This window comes from Emydura macquarii, unplaced genomic scaffold (assembly GCF_026122565.2).
Source record: "Emydura macquarii macquarii isolate MOO-44397 ecotype Brisbane River unplaced genomic scaffold, CSIRO-AGI_Emac_v2 contig_2481, whole genome shotgun sequence".
Classification (NCBI taxonomy): Eukaryota; Metazoa; Chordata; order Testudines; family Chelidae; genus Emydura; species Emydura macquarii.
Genome location: NW_027132618.1, coordinates 3779537 through 3801815, shown reverse-complemented (window position 1 = coordinate 3801815; position 22279 = coordinate 3779537). Strand labels below are relative to the sequence as shown.

The 22279-nt window shown below is 39.7% G+C and overlaps 1 protein-coding gene and 1 non-coding gene across 2 annotated transcripts in view; both read right to left on the bottom strand.

The window, feature by feature from the left end:
* ACADM (acyl-CoA dehydrogenase medium chain) overlaps positions 1-22279 on the bottom strand; it is a 33317-nt gene that overhangs the window by 3275 nt on the left and 7763 nt on the right. Inside the window, exons 3-11 of the mRNA XM_067563410.1 lie at positions 21669-21766; positions 21470-21539; positions 17163-17263; positions 16994-17074; positions 12027-12157; positions 10685-10793; positions 8796-8936; positions 8613-8708; positions 7682-7930 (exon numbers count right to left, since the gene is read on the bottom strand). Coding sequence (XP_067419511.1) covers positions 7682-7930; positions 8613-8708; positions 8796-8936; positions 10685-10793; positions 12027-12157; positions 16994-17074; positions 17163-17263; positions 21470-21539; positions 21669-21766 — 1076 coding nt within the window. The remainder of the gene's footprint in view (positions 1-7681; positions 7931-8612; positions 8709-8795; positions 8937-10684; positions 10794-12026; positions 12158-16993; positions 17075-17162; positions 17264-21469; positions 21540-21668; positions 21767-22279) is intronic.
* On the bottom strand, positions 7089-7176 carry LOC137163248 (small nucleolar RNA SNORD45). Its single transcript, XR_010922677.1, has one exon. It is a non-coding gene; the product is annotated as a small nucleolar RNA SNORD45 (small nucleolar RNA).

Genomic DNA, 22279 nt, shown 5'->3' with positions numbered 1-22279 from the left:
ATGAAGCATATGGCCAAGAGAACACACCATCTGTCATCAGGCAGTGATACAGTAGGGCAGACAATAAAGTGCAAAAAGTAATCAAGGGCAAGAGATGTGAGGTATTATGCATCAGAAATGGGAGGATGATATAAATTTGGAATAAAACAAACTTTCAAAGTTAAAAGTGACAGTGGATGAAACACAGTAAGGCATTTAAAGATTCTTTAAAGACAGATGAGGCAACACTGTGGATCATCTTTTTCCATAAGCTTCCCAAAAGATGAGGAACAGAAACCAGAACTAGAGAAATGTGGTTAGATGAAATATTGCAGGAAATTATAATCACTCCAAAACATGTGACCAATGATCAGTGTCTGAAGAATGAAAATTCTTTAGATTAAACTTCAGAAGGATATTGCAATCAATTCAACAAATATATATTTTCTATTTATTATTCTTAAAGAAAGTTTAATAATGAAACACTGCTACAAGTGTCAATAACAGGAGACCAGTCAAAACCACAAAAGAAAATACTTTCAGGAATTAAAGAGAAGAAAGCCTGAGGTAATTAGCTGATGCATCACAAATATAACACCTGCAGAGATTAATGGGGCTAATCATAACTAGGCTTGGAAGGATTAGATTTTTACCTGTAAATGTCTGGCATGGTAAAATTGATGTTTATTGACAAACTGGCAAAAATATATTTCCATAAAAAATAACTGAAATTTACAGATAGGCAAAGTAGGAAAAATACTGCTTGAGAACTTATTAGAGTCAAAATACACTGATTTAGACTTTTGTATTAGTGTTTTACAAATGGACTAGCAAATGAATAGTAAAAACAGATATAATTTCTTGATTTAAGGATATTTACTTTGTTTATTTTGACATGTTGTGATAACAATTTATGTATTAACGGTTTATAAAGCTCTAACTTTTTGACTCTCCATGTCTAGTGTCATTAAATAATCACCCTGACCCCCCCATGATTTCCCACAACTGTGAAAATTTAAAATCAATTAAAAAATGCTTAAACATAAGCATCAGCATTATCTGTTGTAACTATAAAAAAGATTAATCATAACCAATAAGGTTGAGAAGAGGAATGTAGAAAAGTTGGAGAGCTACTCAATTTTTTTCTTTTAAATAAAAATAATTTAACATTCCTTTTGAGTCCCAAAGAAAATTGATAACAAAATCTATTATAATAAATCCAAGTCCCTGGGAGGAAGATTTAAATAATAAAAATACTTACAAGCCAATTACAGAACTAAAAGGCTCTAGACAGTTTAAACAAGAAACAGTTACTTACTGCAACAACAGTTCTTCAAGATGTGATGCAGACATGTATTCCACTTCGGTGTCTGTGCGTACACCAAGCGCACCAGAGCTGGAGAATTTTGCCTGGCAGTACCTATAGAGCAGTGGCACTCGTGCCTCGTGACCACAGCCCCTATCTTTGGCTATATAAGGTGGTGCCACCCCAATCCCCCTCAGTTTCGAATGCCTCGACACTCGACACCTATGCAGAAGGAACAGAAGGTGGGCTGTGGAATACACATCTGCATCACATCTCGAATAACCAGTTATAGGAAGTAACTGTTTCTCCTCTTCGAGTAGACGCAGCCGGGTATTCACTTCGGTGACTCACAAGCAGTACCCGCAGGGGGTGGGACTCAAAGTCTATTTAAACAAGAACTGCAGGATTGCCTTCCCAAAGTTTGCATCTGCTCTGGATGCCACACTAATGGCATAATGGTTTGTAAATGTATATATTGACAACCATGTGGCGGCCCTGCAAATATCCAACACTGAGATGTCACTTAAGAATGCTATTGATGTAAACTGCACCTTCCTAGGATGAGCTCGCACCCACAGAGGGGCCATAGCTGAAGCTGTTTCATATGCAGTCTTGATGCAGGAACTTATCCACTTAGAGACTGTCTGTGAGCAAACAGTCTGTCCCTTTATACCAGGGGTGTCAAACATACGGTCCGCGGGCCGAACTGTTTTTGTGTGGCCCGCAGCCCCTGGAGCCACCGCCAAAGAGGGGAGTACGTGGCGAGTGTTGACAGCGGCAGCTCTGATTCTGCGACCTGCCGCCGAGAAGAGTCGCCGCCTCCTCCCCTTTTTTGCGGCAGCTCACAGCGTCATAGCTGCCGCCGAAAATGGGGCGAGGATAACACCGGGAGTTGCCGTCGAAAAGGGGCTGCTGCCGCGCTGCCGAAAAAGGGAAGATGCCCCAAAATATTCGGCGGCGGGCATCGCTCCTAGGTATGGTCCAGCTCAGGTACAATTTATTAAAATGTGGCCCGCCATCATCAGCAAGTTTGACATCCCTGCTTTATACTGTCTGCATGCCACACAAAAACAGACACGGTGAAGCTGGAAACAGTTTAGTCCTGTCCAGCTAAAAGACCGGACGTGGTCTGATGTCCAATGTTTGAAGACGCTGCTCTTCTGGAGTTGAATGCAATCTACAAAAAAAACCCAGGCAAATATAAGGTCTGGTTTAAATGAAACCGAGAGACCACTTTAGACACAAATTTTGGGTGCAGCCAAAATGTCACTTTGTCTTTGGAGAACTGTGTGTAAGGAGGCTCTGCCATCAAAGCCCGCAACTCACACATTTTCCTTGCAGATATTATTGCCACAAGCAATGTAATTTTTTGACATGAGAGGACAGGGCCAGGATGCCAGAGGCTCCAACTAAGGTCTCATAAGAGTGGCTAGGATTGTGTTAACATCCCACAGAGGAACTGGTTCCTGCACCAGTGGGTGAAGATGAAGAATTCATCTCAAGAGTCTTGCCCCCATGCCTTTGGAAAAGACCAATCTTCCATGAATGGGTAGATGAAAGGCTGAGATCTCTGCTAGATGCACCCTCAACAAGTTAAGTGTAAGATCGACAACTGAAGATGTAGCAAGATGTCTTGGATATAAGCCAGTGTCGTCTGAACTGTGTGGGCCAATGACCAAATTGAAAAACGCTTCCACTTTGCTGAATAGGCCATCCTGGTAGAGGGTTTTTTACTACGGAGTAGGATTTATCGAATAGCTGCCAAACATCACTTTTGCTCCTCATTCAACCACAGCCACACTGTAAGATGCAGGGAGCTGAGTGCAGGATGCAAAGTGTGACCATGACTCTGAGTGAGCCTATAACCCAGGTCATCATACAGTATTAATAGAGCAGATCCTACTTGGCACCGTGGAGGGGTTGGGACACCTGCGCCATTCCGTGTGCCAGCACTAAATTTGTGCTGGTCCATGCTTTTCCTGGGGGTGGCGAAAGAGTCTCCACAAGACCTGGAGTGGTCTTATGAAATCTTTTCCTCTATGCATTCAACAGGGAATAGCTCCTCCATCTCTTCAGAAAGGCATCTGCTCCAGAGCCTGAAGTAGCAGCACTCTCAGAACCAGAGGGCAACCTCCAATCCAATGAGGGTCACGGTGCCGATGCAGGGCCTATTCAAGTAAGTGCTGCTCTTGGCAAAAGATCCCAACCCACCTGAATCCATTTCATGAACGGATTGAACATCGCCTCTTGATGTGGTCTTCACCCGAGCACAATGTGTAAGTATTGTTGTTGGGGAACTCCCCCCCCCACATGACTAACAATGTTTAAACCCTGGTGAGGGCATCCCAGGGGAATCCTTAACTAAATACAACTAACACAAATCTAACTAACACCAAAGATACTACTAACTATATACAACTAGAAAAAACACACTAAAATAATGAGAAGTTGTGAAGCGAAGACGACATAGAGCTCCAACTCCAGCTACAGGCAGTAAGAAGGAACTGAGTGAGGCCAGGGCAATGCTGCCTCAAATAGCCAGGGGAGGAGCTATGGCCATAAGACATGAGCACTACCCCTCTATGGGTACTGCTAGGCAAAATTCTCCGTCTCTGGTGCACTGGGCACGCACACACTTAAGTGGAATACATGGATGCATCTACTTAAAGAATAACAGCACCTTAATTCCCTCTGAACCTTTTTATGAAATGAGCTCTTAGAATCTGATCCCTTTAGGAAACATTGAATCAAGTTACATCTGGATGGATTTCTCAGATAAATGGTGAGATCTGGTTGATATAAAAAGGTATTACTCTGAAACGTAATGAGCCATTTATAAAAGATGATAACCTAAAACCATTTTACAAATCCAAAGCAGCCTAGTTACACAGTAAAATTTTTTGAAGAGCTTGCAATGGACATGATCTGCTCTACTAATACTGTCTGCTGATCTAGTTATTGGCAAGGGTTACTGTACAAATATGTTGGATTACTAATGGGGAGTGGGTGGAGGATGTTGGGAAAAACAAACAGGAAGGAAAACAATGGCTCAAAATAAATCACCCTTTGGTAGGTACTTTGTGGTTGTTAAGACACAATGCTGGACAGAAAAAGACCTGGGAACACAAGAAGATCAAAAAGGATTACAGAAGTTTACAAAGGGGCTGGGGAGCTGTTTGGGGAACCTCAATGACACAGACAGGCCAAACCTCATACGCCCCAGCAGGTGCCTAGGTGATAAGCAGGAGATGGTAAAATGTCATCTCAAGTAAAACAGATACATGGGTAGATTATTATTTGTTTTAAAATCCTTTTTCTTTTATGCTTTGTTCCTATAGTGAGAACAAACAATACTTTATTTTTAACAAGCTGTCAAGTCACAATATTCACCACTGGTCACAGACTCCCAAAGGGAAGAACTGTAGATGCCAAACCCAGTTAGACCTGCCAGGTAAGCATAGTCGATACACAGGGCATCACAGGGCACAGTAGCCCAGGGCACATTCTAAGAGTGGGATTACACGCCAGGAGAGGGAAAAGCAGAAGTCTGACATCTGATGGGGTACACCCGGAGACCAGAGAGGGGACTGTGCTTCTCTGTCGAGAAGGTAAAGAACTGGAAGGGAGATGCTTTGTCTGAGTCTTGTGGAACTGGGCTAGGGTTTCATAACTCTTTCCTGTTTCCTTCCAGAAGGTAGTCCCGTAACACTATCTACTGATTCATTGGCAAAGGAAACAGACACATGTATGGCAAGTGGAACAAGACCTGAGCCCCAATCCTTGGCTGGCTGTGTGTGCCAGAGCTCAACTTGGGCAATGCAAAGCCATAGTTGTGCTCCTCTTATCTTGAGCTAGTTTTCTGGTGTGAGTTAGAGATGCTAAGAAGCTGCGCTGACTCACACCAGCTGCCAATGGACCTGAAGGGCTGTTAGAGCAGCGAGAGCTCACAAGGAAGCCCTGGCATATATCCTTTGGTCTAAAACTGCTTTTGTGCTGCTGGAGGATATCACTATGCTGTAAAGCAGCCACACCACAGGGGAAATCTGGACCATTAAGTTTGAATAGTCCAAGACAGACGCTCTCTTAAAAAAACCCAAACAAACAAAAAAACCCCACAAAAATCCCCATCTCCAGCCTTCTTGAGACACTAATCTCATTACCAGAGTAACACTTGTTCTGAAGAATTGTAGGCCTTGTCTATCAACTATAGATGAATGCTGTCCATTTTCTGGATAAGCGTTAATGCTACACACTTCATGCATTGGCAAATCATCATGAGAGAAAACTGAGGAGCTTCAGTGGGAGATGCATTTCAGAGCCAACGACTACAGACATCAGTTGCCTTATCCATTGCTGTGGGAAAACTTAGCTGCCCAAGGAATTCTGACAAAATGGCTCATCAGTCCAAGCCAAGGAATAAACTCAAAGATGAAAGCCTTCCCCTTCATTCTTATTTTGTTTCTCTATATCAGAGAAAAATAAAGTAGAGGAAAAGGTAAGAAGGATTGCTGTCATTGGACGAGAGAACTAAACAGCATTCTACCTGAATACAAGTCTTCAGGTTCTGCAGTGAGTATAGAAATGTGCTGTACTATACAGAAAATAAGGTTGCAGCTTCCTTTCTTTTTTCTCATATATAAAAGAGGACAGCAGAACAGCTGCAGGATATGAATAATGAAATAGTTCTATATCATTCAAGTGAACCAAAAGTAACAGGAGCGGTAAGAAAAAGTTTCCCACCAATTACATTGATAGTCACAGAATGTGGTTTCTAAACTCTCTTTTAACAACTAGGACTTGCCAGCATCTTCACAATTAAGTTGGATAAGTGTTTTGTGGCTTAGGTAGTGTATTGCATGGTGAAGGAACTAACTCCTTTTTATAATTATTTAATTGCTCCTATTACTGCACTTGACAGATGTGTTAGGAATAAAGTACTTTGCCCTCTCTACAAAGACATTCTTTCATAATTATTCCTTTAGAAGAGTAACTAGTATCAGTAACATTCCTGAGATAACTTCTGCTCAGCACTACTACTGCAGCACTCTGCATATTTGAAGTGTTTTTCTGTTTAAGTAATCATAAAATGCTTTTATTATGGGTCCCTCCTTTCTGTCTATACAATTTAGTAAGTGGAAAAGAATTACCCACCAGCATTGCACCAGGGAAATGCAGTAGATCATCATGTAAGAAAGAAGATAATTCTATCCCGACCTCAGAAAGGCTTTTTAAAAGGTCTATAGGTTTGATTATTTATATTCACTGTTTTGTATAAATTTGAGTTTCCTTAAAAATTGTTTGTTCTTAAACAACCTGAACTGGGTATTAAAGTCCATATTCTCTACATTTCGGTATCTTCCCTTTCAGTCTCTGCTTCCTTTTCCCTTGCTTAGCTAGGTGCTGCCACCCTGCTGTGAACCTGAGCCTCATTAAACTTCCACAGCAGCATTACTGAGGAGCTTGCTAAGACAACACTGGACACCTGTCATACCAACAGAGTGCTAATAGAAGTAGCCTTCCTTTTACCACACACAGCCCTTTATGTTGCTGCTTAGTTTAAGAGCTATCTGAATTGGGCCAAGATCCATGTTTCATTAAAACTAATTCAGGCTGTTTAAATACTAGTGATGTAATGTGGGGTCTGGACAAAGCATGTTTAAACCAAGTTTAAGAATGATGTTCTAACCTACATGCAGACTCAGTATGCCAGCATTTTTGTGCTCACACTTAAGACAGCATTTAGAAAGAAAGCGCTTATTTGGAAAGAGATACTAAAAACTGAAGGGATAAGTAGCATATCCATCAGGTCTCAGGGTAATTCTAAGAGCTAAAAAGTAGTTATTAGTCATCAACTTTAGTTTCAGATAATATATGCCGCGGCTCAAGTCACCATCAATTCAGGAAGCTACTTTGCCTCTCTCAAAGCCAAATATCCTCCCCTTCCTCACTCCTTGAGTAGCCCAAGACTGCTTTTTCCAATCAATCATCCCTGTTCCTTCTGAAATAAGGGCAATGGAGTAAATGAAGCACTACTACAACATGCTGCCTAACCTTGGCTAAAACATGCATTGAACAAGTTCCGTTACGGAGATAAGGGAGATTCTGTAGTTTTGGGTACCAAAAGGGTTCCTGGACCCAGCCAATCTCAAGCTATCCCCTTGGCCAATCACAAACCTACCCTCCTTCCCCAGTCTACCTAGAAGATGCATCCTGCTTCCAGAGGTACAAAGAAGAAGAAAAAAAAAAACAACACAAGGTGGACAGGGAGAAGGCAGTTCTCTACCCACTTTTCAAATATTATTTAGCAGTCAATTTTAAAAGCAAGGAGCCATTAGCTCATTTTATAGACATAACTAAAATATTACTACAGGGGGTTGCATTATTTGTTTTACTTACCTGATAGATTTTGGCATCTCTCATTAGTTTTTCTACAGGATATTCACAATTAAATCCATTTCCTCCAAAAATCTGGACTGCATCTGAAGCTAGCTGGTTTGCAATGTCACCAGCAAATGCCTTTGCAATGGACGCAAAGTAAGTATTTCTGTTACCAGCATCAATCTCCCAAGCAGCCCTTTGGTAAGCCAGTCTAGCTAGTTCCACTTTCATTGCCATTTCAGCCAGCAAGAAGGACACCGCTTGGTGCTATGATTGTTAAAATAAAAGCAGGTTAATATTGGCTAGTTGGATTCTACAGGGAATTCAAAAGAAACAATGTAATTTCTTTCTTATTGTGGGCAAACCAGCACATGGAATTAATTCTGTTACAGATATGCTATAGGATGGGGATGGCAGAATCTCACACCTATACTTTGAGAGGCACAGTTCCAAGTAATTACAAATTAAAACCTACTTAATCTCAAAACTGAGCTTTGAATTGCACTGTTTAGCTACATTATTAATGGGGTCTGTATTACAGCCTATTCATGTTTTTTTACACTGTTTGATAATCTCACTGTTTACCAATCTCTCTCTTGCCGCTAACTGTATTTATATTGTGTATCCTGTTTATACCAACTTTTCGTTTTGATGTAAAAGTCTTCTCTTCCCTGCAGTCCCCTGCCCAATATGTAAGGGAACTGAAGTATCTGGTTGACGTAATTCAGCTCCATCATACTGTTTTCAAATGACCTACCATTTACGAGCTCATTCTTTAAAAGATCCTGGAGTTAGTACCTGGCTAGCTTTATTTGTGGTTTTATATAACTCTAGTTTCACATTTGATAAAAGCAGAGTGAAGATACTATAAAGTAGTCCTATAAAAATAGCCTATTTTAATAGCACATGTACTATGAAACTATGGTTTGTAACTTTTTGCTTAACTTACCTCTACAATTGGTTTTCCAAAGGTTTTTCTCTCCAAAGCATATCTAGTAGCTTCATCTAGTGCTCTCTGGCCTAGCCCAACAGCACCTGCTGCTACCTATATAGTTCAAATACAGGACATAATAAAATCAGAATTTTCCACTTTTACATTTTCTTTTAAAGGCACCTTATTTCTGCTACTTACTGGTGGTCTGGTTTTATCAAAAGCGGTCATAGCAATTTTAAAGCCAGCTCCCTCAGCGATTAGAACATTTTCTTTGGGTACTCTCACATCCTCAAAGACAATACCTCTTGTATCTGAGCAGCGCTGACCCATATTAGTCTCCTGAAAAGGAAGTTTATAGCGGTATAATTGGAACTGAATACTTCCATAGCATAATATATTTTCTAAATTTTTATTTGAAAATAAATTTAAACCGATTTTTTTCAACCAAGTTTTCAAAGCTAAATATACCAGATGCACCCACAGAACACACTCAGACATGCATATTGGATAACTCCACATGCAAATACCTATTTGCTTTGCAATTAACCAGTGTGTATTTTTGTCCTTTTGATTAAAAATATGATTTATAAAACAAAGGCAGATTAATATTTTCTTCTCAAGAGATGGCTAGACAGTCTGATAGAACGGAATTGGTGGTTTTAACTTTGAAGAGTTACTTCTGGTTGATAAACAAGCAGACAAAAAACACTCTCTTTACTTGTGCTAAAAACACTGAGCTTATTCAAACAATGATTTTTAAAAAAATCATTTTCTTTTCTTTATGCTCTTTATTCCCTTTATTTCTGTAAGCACAATGAAAATTACTAGTTTCACCTTTTGCTTACAGACATTTTGTAAAGCAGTTTCACTTTTTGGTTTCTGTGCACTAGTAACAAAACATTTTAGTTCCAAGCACTTTAAGAGAAATTATTCCTTCAGAAATAGATTCTATTGAAATGTTACAAAGTCAAAAATGTTTCTACTGAAGTTTGTTTTGTACAAGGTTGTTTTAATTTTGGACTTATTTAAAATAATAAATTGTATAAATTTCTGGTCTAAATTGATATGACAGAGTCCTTTTGATTTTCGCCACGAAATAGAGCAATCAGTAAACAAGCACTTAGGATACCGCTCCACAATTTAAAGTAACAAATCTGATCTGCAGCATGGTTCCACTTGCAGCACCATTGCTGCTGGTGCTAGTCAAGTGAGAGAACACCCATGGCAGGGAGTCAGGAAAGTAAGAGAGACGTATGTTCCTCTTCTAATTAAATGGACATTTCAAGTTGCCAATCAAGTTGGCAAAATGGTTTTAGATACCTCACTGCCCGACAAGTCATTCTCCCCTCCCTCAATCTCGACAGTTTTTGTGGGTATGTAATCACATTTTTCCTTTTGCTTAAACTGACTGTACATGAAGTTACGTCAAATGCAACAATAGTAAAATATAGAGGAAAAGTAATTTTTCATTTTCAATAGTTACATAACTATTAGGTAAAATCTTTGCAGACAGAACTCAAAGTGTGGGGTTTTGCAGATAAGCTACTCCTTCTTTATTCCCACTGGTCATGCTTCCTTGCAGACACTCTTAGATCTGCAGTCAAAACAAAAAAGTCCTCTGATTGCAAGAAAGAGGTATTAGGTGCAATTCTGATTTCACATATTCCTTATGTAAAGTGGTGTAACTCCATGGGGTTTTTTTTGGTTTGTTTTTTTTAAATAGAGGTACGCCAGTTTAAACAAGATAAAATCAGGACATTTATTTTACCATCCTGGTGACCAAGCCTCATGTTGATTTGAAATAAACCCATGATACGAATATGATAGAACTAGTAAGTCATCACTAATTCTATTTCAAACATCCTTAAACAAGTCACAATATAGAAATAGCACTAATGAGTACAAAAAAGTTCTCTTATGCTAGGCACAATTATATTGTTTACCTAGTATGTTAAAAAGCATTCAATTAATAGTACTTTCTCCTTTAACAAATTGATTCACTTCATTACTGTTTTTTGGGCAGAGAAGTGCCAACTCCTAGTATCTCCACTAGTGCTCTTATCAGTATCTATGTATATTCACTCCACCTTTCTTCCAATTTGGATTCCAGGGCTGTCTGCTTCCACAATGAATCCAGTAAAGGCTTTGCTTGCAGGAGCTTTCAGATCAGGATTGGAACGAGCTAACAAAAAATACCTAGTGTAAACACATAGTAACTTTAGTGACTCAAACCTGTCCTCAGGATTAAGAGATAAACAGATGTAAGTTTTTTAAAGGTAGATACTAACTACCATATAACATTAACCCTATCAAGAGATACTAAAAAGGAGGCATTATGTTCTTTTCTTCTGGTAGATGACATGAATAGGCAGCCTGCTTTAAATTGGAAACATTTCTATCAAGGCACTTCCAGTACACCCACCACTGTGGTATTTAAGTGACAACAAAATTACACAAGACAAATAATGAAGGACCCTTTTCTCATATTATATTATGAATTTTTATTATATTAATTACTATTTTTAGGAATACAATGAAAAAAAGCTATTGCAGAGATGGGTCATTTCACAGCAAATCAATAATTAGAGAAGCAGGTGATTGTGTGCAAACCTTTAGAACTATCACATGATCCCATGGAGGGGATTAATTTTATTCTTCTAGGTCTAAATTGCAGCTCATTTCTAAAAGAAAAGTGTAGGAAGGAACAGCTGTCCAAGAATATCCAGAGCTGTAGGTAGAACACAAGTACAGACGTTACGACCTTTTCTCATGAATTTGGCAAACACTTCCAGCTTGAACCATGAAGTAGATTTCTTTGAAACAGGTTGTACCGTATATTAAATAGGACAAGATGAGAGAACTGTATTTTTTTTTAAATGCTCTTTTTAGACTCCAAGATATCTGGACTTGGGGCTAGCTGGAAAAGTATTCTCTTTAAGACACCACACAAATGTAATTGATTTTTTATCATCATCTATGTGGAAAGTGACAAGTGTCTTCTAGCCATGTAGGTGACTAGAAGAACTAATCTCAATGACCATGTAAACAATCAAGGCAGAGTAACGAATAGTAAGACAAGTTCTTTTGAGGACTCTGCAAGTAAGTCATCCATTGTACTTTTCCTCCCTTCAGGAAAAGGTAGAATTTATTGTGTTTGATAGCAGCAGGATTTTAAAGCGATTTTCAATAGTTTTGTAGGTCTTGTGGGGCAAAAAAGTGTGAAATGTTAGGGGCAAAATTTTGTAGTGTCATATTGATCACAGCTCAAAGCACAATGTAATGAACATGAAGATTTAGAAAAGGGATAATAAAAGAGAGCTTAATACTTATCTTAGTTGGAGGAAATTTTCAGTTATATATAAAACATGGTGAAGGGTTGAACAGAAAGTAATTGAAACTGTAAAGCACATTAATAAGCAGTTAACATACCAGTTAGCTTTGCCACCATTGGTGATCCACATCTTTTGACCATTAATGACATATTCATCCCCTTTCTTCTCAGCTCTCGTTTGTATACTAGCCACGTCAGAGCCAGCTCCAGGTTCTGTTACACAGTAGGCCTAAAAGAGAGAAGAAAAAAAAAGCAAGCCAGACATAGAAGAACAAAAGTCACTTCATTTAAAGAAGAGGACAGTATAGACTATCATACTGTGTAGGTACCACACTATTACTTATAATGGTCCTGATTTTTTCATCTCACTCAATATGTTTCCACAAATGAGTTAAAAGAAGCCTCAGCAAAAAAAAGTAGATAAAAAGCAAAGTGTGTTTAATAGGTTTAAACTTCCATAGTGATTTACTAGACAATATGGAAAAGCTTGACAAGCCATTCTGTGCTGTTTACTTTTTTAAGTAATAGGAAAGTAGTAAGTGATGTGGCTAGCAACTCAATTTTATGTTTATTTTTTAGGTCTTCCATGTTATCTTTATATCCCTAATGCACCATAATGTAAAAATTGTTAATAATTCAGTCTGTGTACAGCAATAGTGCCTTACTGGAGGGATTGAATGGCTCAAAGTTGTTAACAGAATACAAACCACCTCACTTTTAAGCTGCTACTTTGAATCCAGCCAGGCAGGTAGTTATTGAAAGTTTATATTTGATGTACAGTTGCCTGTATAAAAAAATGGTCTCAATCCAGTGATGAAGGCAACTGTGCACTAGTGAAAATGGCACCTTGTTGGCAGAAAAACACATGGATTAAAAAGGCCTGGACCTCCTTCTCACCTCTAGGATATAGTCCCCGCAGGATACACTTAAATCAGACTACTGACGTAACACAGGGAAGCTTGTCATGCAGCCTGTGTTATACCTTTACAGCAGACCAAAATTTAAACTCTAGTACCAGTATAATTTTGAATGGTAAAAGTTCCTTATTTGATACAGAGGAATATCAGAGAGTAGAACTGAGTCCAATGTTTGAACTTAATCCAATAATTCTTCTAATGAGTACAAAAAATAATGTATGAGTATCACAGGGTTTGGGATGCAATCGAGACTAGTGATGAGTTGAGTCACCACCTGCCCTGCAACCCTTGGTGCCTCAAATGCTTTACTATTGTAACTCCATGCCTGGACGTTCACAATCAGCAACAGGCATGCAGGTCACATCTTGAGTGACTGTGTATATCTGCAGCCCTACTCCTGCAACTCTGACCCCAGCAGCCTGCCTGCAACACACCTGTAATGGCTCTCTACTAGTACTACTTGCAGGGTGACCCCACACAACCCTCGTTGCAATTTTTCCCCCAAACTGTGTGCTCGATTGTCCAGCCCTTTCTTGGACAGCTCAGAGAAATAATAAGGTTTGTTTGTTCCTCTAAAGACACAAAAGCACATCACAGCTTATTAACTTAACTGGGATAAATACACCTTTTCTTTAAACACAGCACTGAGTTGGTTTACAATAAAAATAAAACAAATTTATTTACAATATGACAGAGAATAAGGGTAGTTATAACATTCCTTTTTCTTGGCACTAAAGGTTTACAAGCAAATCTAAAACTTAATCTAACAAGGTACAGGATTTGTTCAAAATGGTTTCCTCTCACCATCTTCCTTTTTCCCCCCCATCTGTGGCTGACTTTCCCTCAGTCAGGACCTTCCACAAAAGCACAAGGGTCTGGCTTCCCTTGTCTTCCTGGGTGAAAGATCTTTGCCTAAGCAGGTTTCTCACCTATAGTCAGTTCCCATAGACTTCAACCCAAACCCACCCCTTTGTTGAAACACCCATCTTTCTCAGCTTGCAAAAGCTCTGTTCCCTTGTGTCTAATGATGAATGTCAAAAGATGGCTTCTGTCTTCCTTATATCTTCCAAAGTTCAATGACTGTTTCCAGAGGCAGGATGACCTCATGCTATTTTCCCCTCCCTCATGTAAATAAGGCTTCCGTTGTTTTGATTGCACCTTATTTAATTTACATAAGAGACAGATAAATAGCTGCCTGGTTTTCAGTCTGGGAGGGAGCCTGTTTCTCCATGTTTGGCCACAGACTTTAAAGCATAATATCATTAAGTATCCATATCTCTTCATATAGTGTTAACACATACATTTCACAATGACGTTAATCACTAGTGTGTCATTTGCTTTCAGAGAAGACCTCCACTCTATACATTCTAATAATACAGTATACAATCATTTGATTCAACTGCTTATCTTTTGAGGTTCAGCCCCTGTCTTTTTAGGCCAGTAAACCTTTACAACGTATTTTTTGAAAAGTAAAATCCAGACCAAGCTTCTCTCTCCTGCTGGTCATAGATGCCATGCTGTCTCTTCCCACACTTGGCTGGATAGCTCTGTTTACCCAACATGTAAAAATGTACCTTCATTGTCACTGCCTGAAGACCAGGCTGGCCAGAGAATCAAATACATGTTCCTTTGTCTAAGGGAGCTTGTGCTAATGCATTGATTGCCAAACACATTTTAAGAATATAATTCTGGCACATGTACATAACTTTTTGTACACACCCTCTACATACATCATGCAAGCATGTTAATCAACAGTGAGTTACTAGTTTTCCAATGATAATCTGTATCTAAAAGGTGGCATGTAAGTTATGACAATAGTGTGTTAGGTATAGCGAGTATGTCAGGCCTGACAAGGGTTGCTGATACAGAGTGAACCACAAATGAGCCTGTGTGTCACAATGATGCATTTCTTGATTTAGTTGTTAAAGAAATGCTTCTTTCCTCCTTCCCTGTATCATAGGATCAGAAACAGCACTGACTGAGATGGCATTCATACTTCTTGCCAAAAAACTGTTATGCTCTGTTTTGACATACAATTAGCCTATCATTACACACACACACACACACACACACACACACACACACACACACACACACACACACACACACACACACACACGATGAGCTGTCAAGTACATAATATACACACACGTACATACAGCATAAACACATGGAAACACATTCATCTCATGTACCACTCTCTAAATGCAAACTTGAACTGCTTTTCTTGATATCCCAGCAGGGATCTGATGAAGCCCTTTACTAAGACAACTACTTATAAAGATCATCAGAAAAGTGAGGTTCACATATACATTTTAGTTTTGTCTTCTGAATACAGTACAAAGCAAATCTTGATACTGAAGTTAGCACAACATTAGGGGTGCTCTATTCTGTTTAGGATCTGATATGGTGAAAAGCTCACAATAAGCCACTGTGATGAACAAGAATACCATATACATGTATTGCAAACTTGTGATAAATGAGACACCAATGATAAAACTAAATTTCTTGTAGTACCAAAACTAAATATTCACATTTTGGATTAGAATATTGAAAAGCTACTTATTGATGCTGTCATCCAGGTATTTAAAAAACAAAACAAAACAAAACTAGGGTCAAATGAGTCCAAGTAATTGATTTACTGTGCAGATAAAACCTCAATAATACATGAGAAATGTATCAAACTGTATTATGATACAGTGTATGACTCTGAACATGTCTCAACTTCTCTGCATCTGACAGTGCAAAGTGCTTTGAAATCTGTGGTTAAAAGTACAAAGAAATGTTATGTTCATCTTATTCTTTTTTTAATGCTCTATTTTTAACTGCTTAGTTATGCGGTCAGTAACGAGGGGGCGTGCCCTCCCTCTGAGATAGATGGTGAGGGGCTGCCACTCAACACCTGGAGGGCGGGGCCAAGGAAGCCATACCCTCCACACTGGAAGCAGAGAGGCAAAACTCAGACAGAAACCAGAAGTATAAAGGGCGGGCCCTACAGTTCAGAAAGGAGGCAGCCACTGAAGGAGAAGAATGTCTCCAGCCCGCTGCAGGAGACAGGAGCCGGAGAGGACCCCAGCTACCCTAAGGACTCATCTGACCCACCTGAGCCATTGGACAACCCAGACAGCAAGGGCTTGGTTGGACTACCACTGGCAACATACCCTGGGGAGGTCAATGATGACTGTTGGGCCAGGGCCCAAGCATAATTTTTTCGGGCCCAGTACAAACTTGTAACACGCGCCCCCTCCCACACGCATACCACAATCTCTCATCCCATACATACAATCTCATGAGCCATGACAAATTTTTTCCTCATAGTAATGGGGGCTGTAGCCTGGGCTGGTAAAGTATACCCTCCCCCCCATGTGGGGGCCCTACCCTTCGCCGCAGGTACACAGTCACAGGGGTGGAGGAAGTAGCCCAGGGTAGCCAACTTAGGTCCAGCTGGGCTCACACTCGAGCCCTTGTCAGTGAGTTGCGACTGCAGTCCTGCTGACCCCATGGCAGGATGTGGTGGAGTCAGGGGGGCCTGCGTCCCCATCCTCCTTTGCCCCCCTACCTATGATGTGGTAGCCTCACCCTGGCCTGCGAAGCTTCGTTGGGCTACAGACTGCTTTGCCCACTCCACCCTGCTTAAAGTTTGCCCACACAGGTATAGCAGCAAGGGGGCGTGGCCTCCCTCCGAGACTAACAGGGAGGGGGAGGCCATCTCCTCTACATGCCTTTATTGAAGTGGATATCTGACATCTTCTAGATACAGCAGCTATTGATTTTATGGTATTTCAGATTGTTTTGATACCGTTAGGTGTTGGGTCACATTTTCGATTCCTTTATGAAATCTGCCTGTGATTAACATAAATGAGATGTTTTTTAATCCCCTCCTTCCCACACTCTCTTCCTAAAAGAAAAGTTAGACTTTGAGACAACTACTTTAGGATTCTTGGTTGACTGTTCTCCAGGTAGCAGCTTCTGTTTGCTAACTGAATGTGTTCTTCTTAATATCCCTGATCTTACAGTGCATTGTGATGTCTAGTTATATTTAAATACTTATTTGGGTTAAGTACATATCCCTTTACATTTTCTTTAAAAGAAAGCAAAGTAAGATATCCTGGGCCATTAGCATTTTACAAAGTGGCAGCTACACTTACACACATTATTGGTTCCTCAGTCATTCTTCCCAAATATTTCTTTTGCTGTTGCTCATTTCCGGCAATGATGACGGGCATTTGCTACAAGACAAGATTTATTCTTTTAAAATAGTGAACAGCATTCTATAAACTCTAATAAAAAAATAGAAGAAAAAAAGACAAGACTTACTCCCAAGGAATTCGCTTCAATAGCAGTTTGAATGCCTGTACATCCATAAGCTATTTCTTCTGTAATAAGGCAAGCTTCAAAAGTGCCAAGGCCAAGCCCACCTACAGTAAAATAGTTCATTTACCAAAAATAGTTTACAGCCAAATCATGCAATGATTATTTATGTAGATAAATTCAAGGAAATACAAAAAATATAGCCCCTTGGATATGTCCATGCTTATCACATTTTCTTTGAATAATCAATTCCTCATGCATGAGAATTTAGAGTTTTGCCAAATAAGTAAAGAAGTTCTGAGCTGCTGTAAAAGCTGGCAGTGTGGACTTCTACACCATCACCCTTTTGGGCCTCGTGTAAGACATGTGCTCCAACTAATCTCCAATTGGTGAATGGTCACTGTGGGGGCAGCCTTTAGGCTGCTCTAACTTGTGCTAGAGCCTAGATTAAGACAGACAGGGAAAAAGGGGAGTAATATTCAGCTCCCTGATGTTTCATCCCACGTAGATGCCAGCCATAGCAGAGAATCTGCCCCTAAATTATTAGGTCTCAATCTAATCTCCAGTCCCTCAATCAGCCTGAGTAGCCCTTTAAAGCTTATAGAAGTTAGTGTCTTTTTTGGTGACTGCATAGGCACTATTACCAGACTTGAAGACTGCAAAAAAAATTCTTTGTTTTACAACAATCACTCTTGATTATTTCTAGATCCTATTAGACACTAATGAGATTCCTTCAAAAATATACTAGTTAAAAAAATCACTCAAGTTAACTGTACTTTCTTCAAAATTGCACTACAAAAGAAAATCTGCTGGGAAGAGATGGGTTCACCTGACTTGGAAGGAAAGGAGCATATCTCCTAGTGAGGAGAACTTTAAATTAGATTCAAAATGGGCAGGTGACCAAAGTCCACAGGTAAGCATAAAAAAGGCAACCTTAAAAGAAGGCTATGTGTTGGGGGGTGGCAGGGCATGGAAATTACAGTAGGGTCACAGGAGAAACAAGAGGGAAATCAGTGGGGGAAACTGTTCAACATCTCAGATTTCTATACACAAATGCAAGGAGTATGGGGAAATAAACAGGAATAACTGAAAATATTAGTATAAGCTAAATTATGACAACTGGCATCACTGAAAATATTGATATAGAGGGGTATAGCTAGTTCAGGAAAGACAGGCAGGGGAAAAAGGGAGATGTTGCATTACACATCAAGAGGAGGTAAGAGGCAGACCAGCTGAAAATCTCTGAGTAAAGATAAAAAGAGGGGGAAAAATAGGGTCATGGTAGGGGTTTACTATAAACCAACAAATCAGAAAGAGGAGATGGAGAAGGTGTTTTCTAGAACAAACAACAGAAATATCCAAAACATAAGACTTAGTAGTAATAGGGGACTTTAACTTTCCATACGTCTGTAGAAAAAAACAGCAAAACACAATTTCCAGTAAGTTCTTGAAATGTACTGGGGACAATTTTATGCTCCAGAAAATGAAGGAAGTAAGCAGGAGGACAGCCATTTTAGACTTAAGGGAGAAATTGGTTGTGGATCTAAAGGTGGAAGGCAATTTAGGTGAAAGTGATCATGAAATAATACATTTCCTGATTCTAAGGAAAGGAAGGAGTGAGAGCAGCAGAATAAGGACCACGGACTTCAAAACAAAGCAGACAAACTCAGGGAAATGGTAGGTAAGATCTTAGAAGAAAATGTAAAGGATAAAGAAATTCAGGAGAGCTGGCAGTTTCTGAAGGAGACAATATTGAAAGGTACAACTGCAAACTATTCTGATGAAAAAAAAAGATAGAAAGAATTGTAAGAGGCCAATATGGCTCTATCAGGAGTTCTTCAAATTACCTGAAAATCAGAAAGGAATCCTACAAAAAGGGGAAAGTACGAAAAGAGAAGTACAGAAGAATATCCCAAGCATGAAGAAACAAAAATCAGAAAGACTAAGGCACAAAATGAGTTACACATAGCAAAGGACATAAATGACAGTAAGAAGAGGTTTCTTAAATACATTAGGAGTCAGAAAAAGACTAAGAAAGGTGCAGCTCCTCTAATTAACTGGGAAGGCGAGCTAATAACCGATGACATCAAGAAGGCTAAGGTTTTTAATGCCTATTTTGCTTCAGTCTTCACTAAAAAGGTTAATGGTGATTCTCAACAAAATTTATACTGCAAGAAGAGGGAAAGAAAACCAAACTGTGTAAAGAATAGCTTAAATAATATTTAAATAAGTTAGATGTATTCAAGTCCTCAGGGCCTAATGAAATTCATCCTGGAGTACTTAAAGAACTAGCTGAAGCAATCTTGGACCATTAGCAATCATCATCAAGAACCCATGGAGGACAGGGCAGGCCCCAGAGGACTGGAAGAGGACAAACTCAGTACCCATCTTTAAAAAGGAGAAAAAAGACGACCCAGAAAATTATAGACTCATAGGTCTAACTTCAAAACCTGGAAAGATACTGGAACAAATTATTAAACAATCAATTTGTAAGCAGCTACAGGATAATAGGATTATAAGGAATGGATTTGTCAAGACCAAATCATGCAAAACTAACCTGAGTTCCTTCTTTGACAGATTTACTGACCTAGTGGATAAGTGGAAGCTGTAGATGTGATATCTCTTGATTTTTAGTAAAGCTTTTGACACAGTTCACATGACATTCTTATAGGCAAACTAGGAAAATGTGGTCTAGATGAATTCACTATAAGGATGGTGGAAAACTGGTTGAAAGACTGTACTCAAAGAGTAGTCATCAAGGGTTTGTTGTCAAACTGGGAGGACATATCTATTGAAGTCCACAGGGGTCAGTCCTGCATCTGATACTATTTTCTTTAATGACTTGGATAATGGAGGAGAGAGAAAGCATACAAAATCTACAGATGACACAAAGCTGGGAGGGGTTGCTAGCACTTTGGAGGTCAGAATTAGAATTCACAAGGACCCTGACAAACTGGTCTGAATCAACAGAATGAAATTCACTAAAGACAAGTGCAAAGTACTTAGGAAGCAAATACAAAATGGGGAATATCTGGCTAGTTGAGAGAACTGCAGATAATGGATCTTGGGGTACCAGTGGATCACAAATGGAATATCCGTCAATAATATGATGCAGCTGCCAAAAAGGCTATTATCATTCTGGGATATATAAACAGGACCATTGACTATAAGACATGGGAGGCAATTGTCCACCTCAGTCTGCACTGATGAGGCCTCAGTTGGAGTACAGTGCAAATCTTGAGCACCACAGTTAGGAAAGACGCGGACAAATGGGAGAGAGACCAGAAGAACGCAACAAAAATGATAAAAACTTTAGAAAATCTGATCTATGAGGAAATGTTAAAAAATCTGGACATGTTTAATCTTGAGAAAAGATTTGATATGTCTTCAAATTGCTATTGACTCTTATAAAGAAGACTGATCAATTGTTCTCCATACCCACTGAAAATAGCACAAGTAATGGGCTTAATCTGCAGCAGGTGAGAATTAGATTAGATATTAGGAAAAAAAATTCTCATTAGGATGACAGTTAACCTCTGATATAGGCTTCCAAGGGAGACTGTGGAATCCCTATCCCTGGAGGTTTTTAAGAACAGGTTGGACAAACGCCTGCCAGGGATGTCTAAATTTACTTGATCCTGCCTCAGCACTGGGGCTTGACTTGATGACTTTGCAGGGTCCCTTCCAGCTCTACGTGCCTGTGATTTTATGACAATGCTCTGTGGTTTTTCCATTAGAAGCTTCCTGCCTCCGCTATGTTAATGAATGCTGTTGTATTTGTGCATTTTGTCTTTTAATATTCAGGAATTTTTAATCATTCATTGAACAAGTCAGCCTGCCTACTGAATATACCTTTTATTCCTCTATGCCTTCAAATTAGGAATAGTTTATTAGTACCAATCCCATACAATTGCCTGGGTTTTTTGCTTTTAAGTACTCTCTGGCATCCTTCATTTGACTTATTTTATAAGCTTCCCCAGGGGTGGGGGTTGACCCTGATAAACAGGGTCCTTCCTACTCTATCTTTTTAACTATTTACAGGAAGAAAAGAAAAATCCACTAGAGAAGCATTTGCAGATGCAAGAGAGAACCAAGCATTCCAGTGACCATCACGAGTGGTAAGAAGGAACTGAAGAGGCAGTGGGTCAGCAGGGCGCTATATATGATGCCATGCAGGCGCAACTCCAAGGGGCACCAGAGCCAACCCGACAGATACCACTAGGAGAAAAACCTTCCAACGATGGTGCACACAGCATGCACACACCTACTTGAAATCGACATGAGCAAGCACTCGAAGAAAGCTGCTTACTCACCACAACTTTCTGGTATGTGTGTATTCATCAGACCAAGTTCCCATGCCCGTTTTATAATGGGAACAGGATACTGAAAAGAAAAAAGAAAAGAAAAGGAAAGGACAAGTATTTATTCCCTCAGTCATTCAGTTAATCTCTGAATAACTGGAAAATGTTGAATATACACACCTATTTTCCAACAAAAATATGGCAAGCCTACCTCTCCAGTTTTGTCATATTGTGCAGCAACAGGAATGATTTCCTCTCTAGCAAATTTACGTGCAGTAGCTTGAAACTCCTTCTGCTCATCATTGAGCTCTAGAAAACAAAACATGTTAGTCACAAATTCTACACAGTTAGTCTTGTTGCTTGTCAGAATTATTGATCTGCTCCAAAATCTCAGTTGCCTTCTCAGGTCCAAAAAGGCTCCACCTTCCCTCACCTTACAGCATAAACCTCCACCTTTCACCCAACAACATGTACAATGCACTTATTTATTGCTGATACAGTGATCTGCAGAACACTGAAAACATCAATGTGGGTGTGATACTTAACAGGGATACACAGGGTTGTGAGGCACCTTGCCACCACCTGCCCTTAATGTGAGGAAATCTTGTCTGTGGCTGCTGTGGGTCAGCTCCCTGATTCCATCAGTTTCTGGCAACACAAGCACTGCCTTTCAGGCCACCACAGGCCTTGTTCTTTTTGTACTTGTTACCGCCAGACACACGGCAACCCCCAAGTCCTCTGGACACTCTCTGGAGTGCCTAGCTCCTGGTCCAGTGAACACTCCCAGAACTCCCAGATTCTCTACTTTCAAAGAAACAGTAC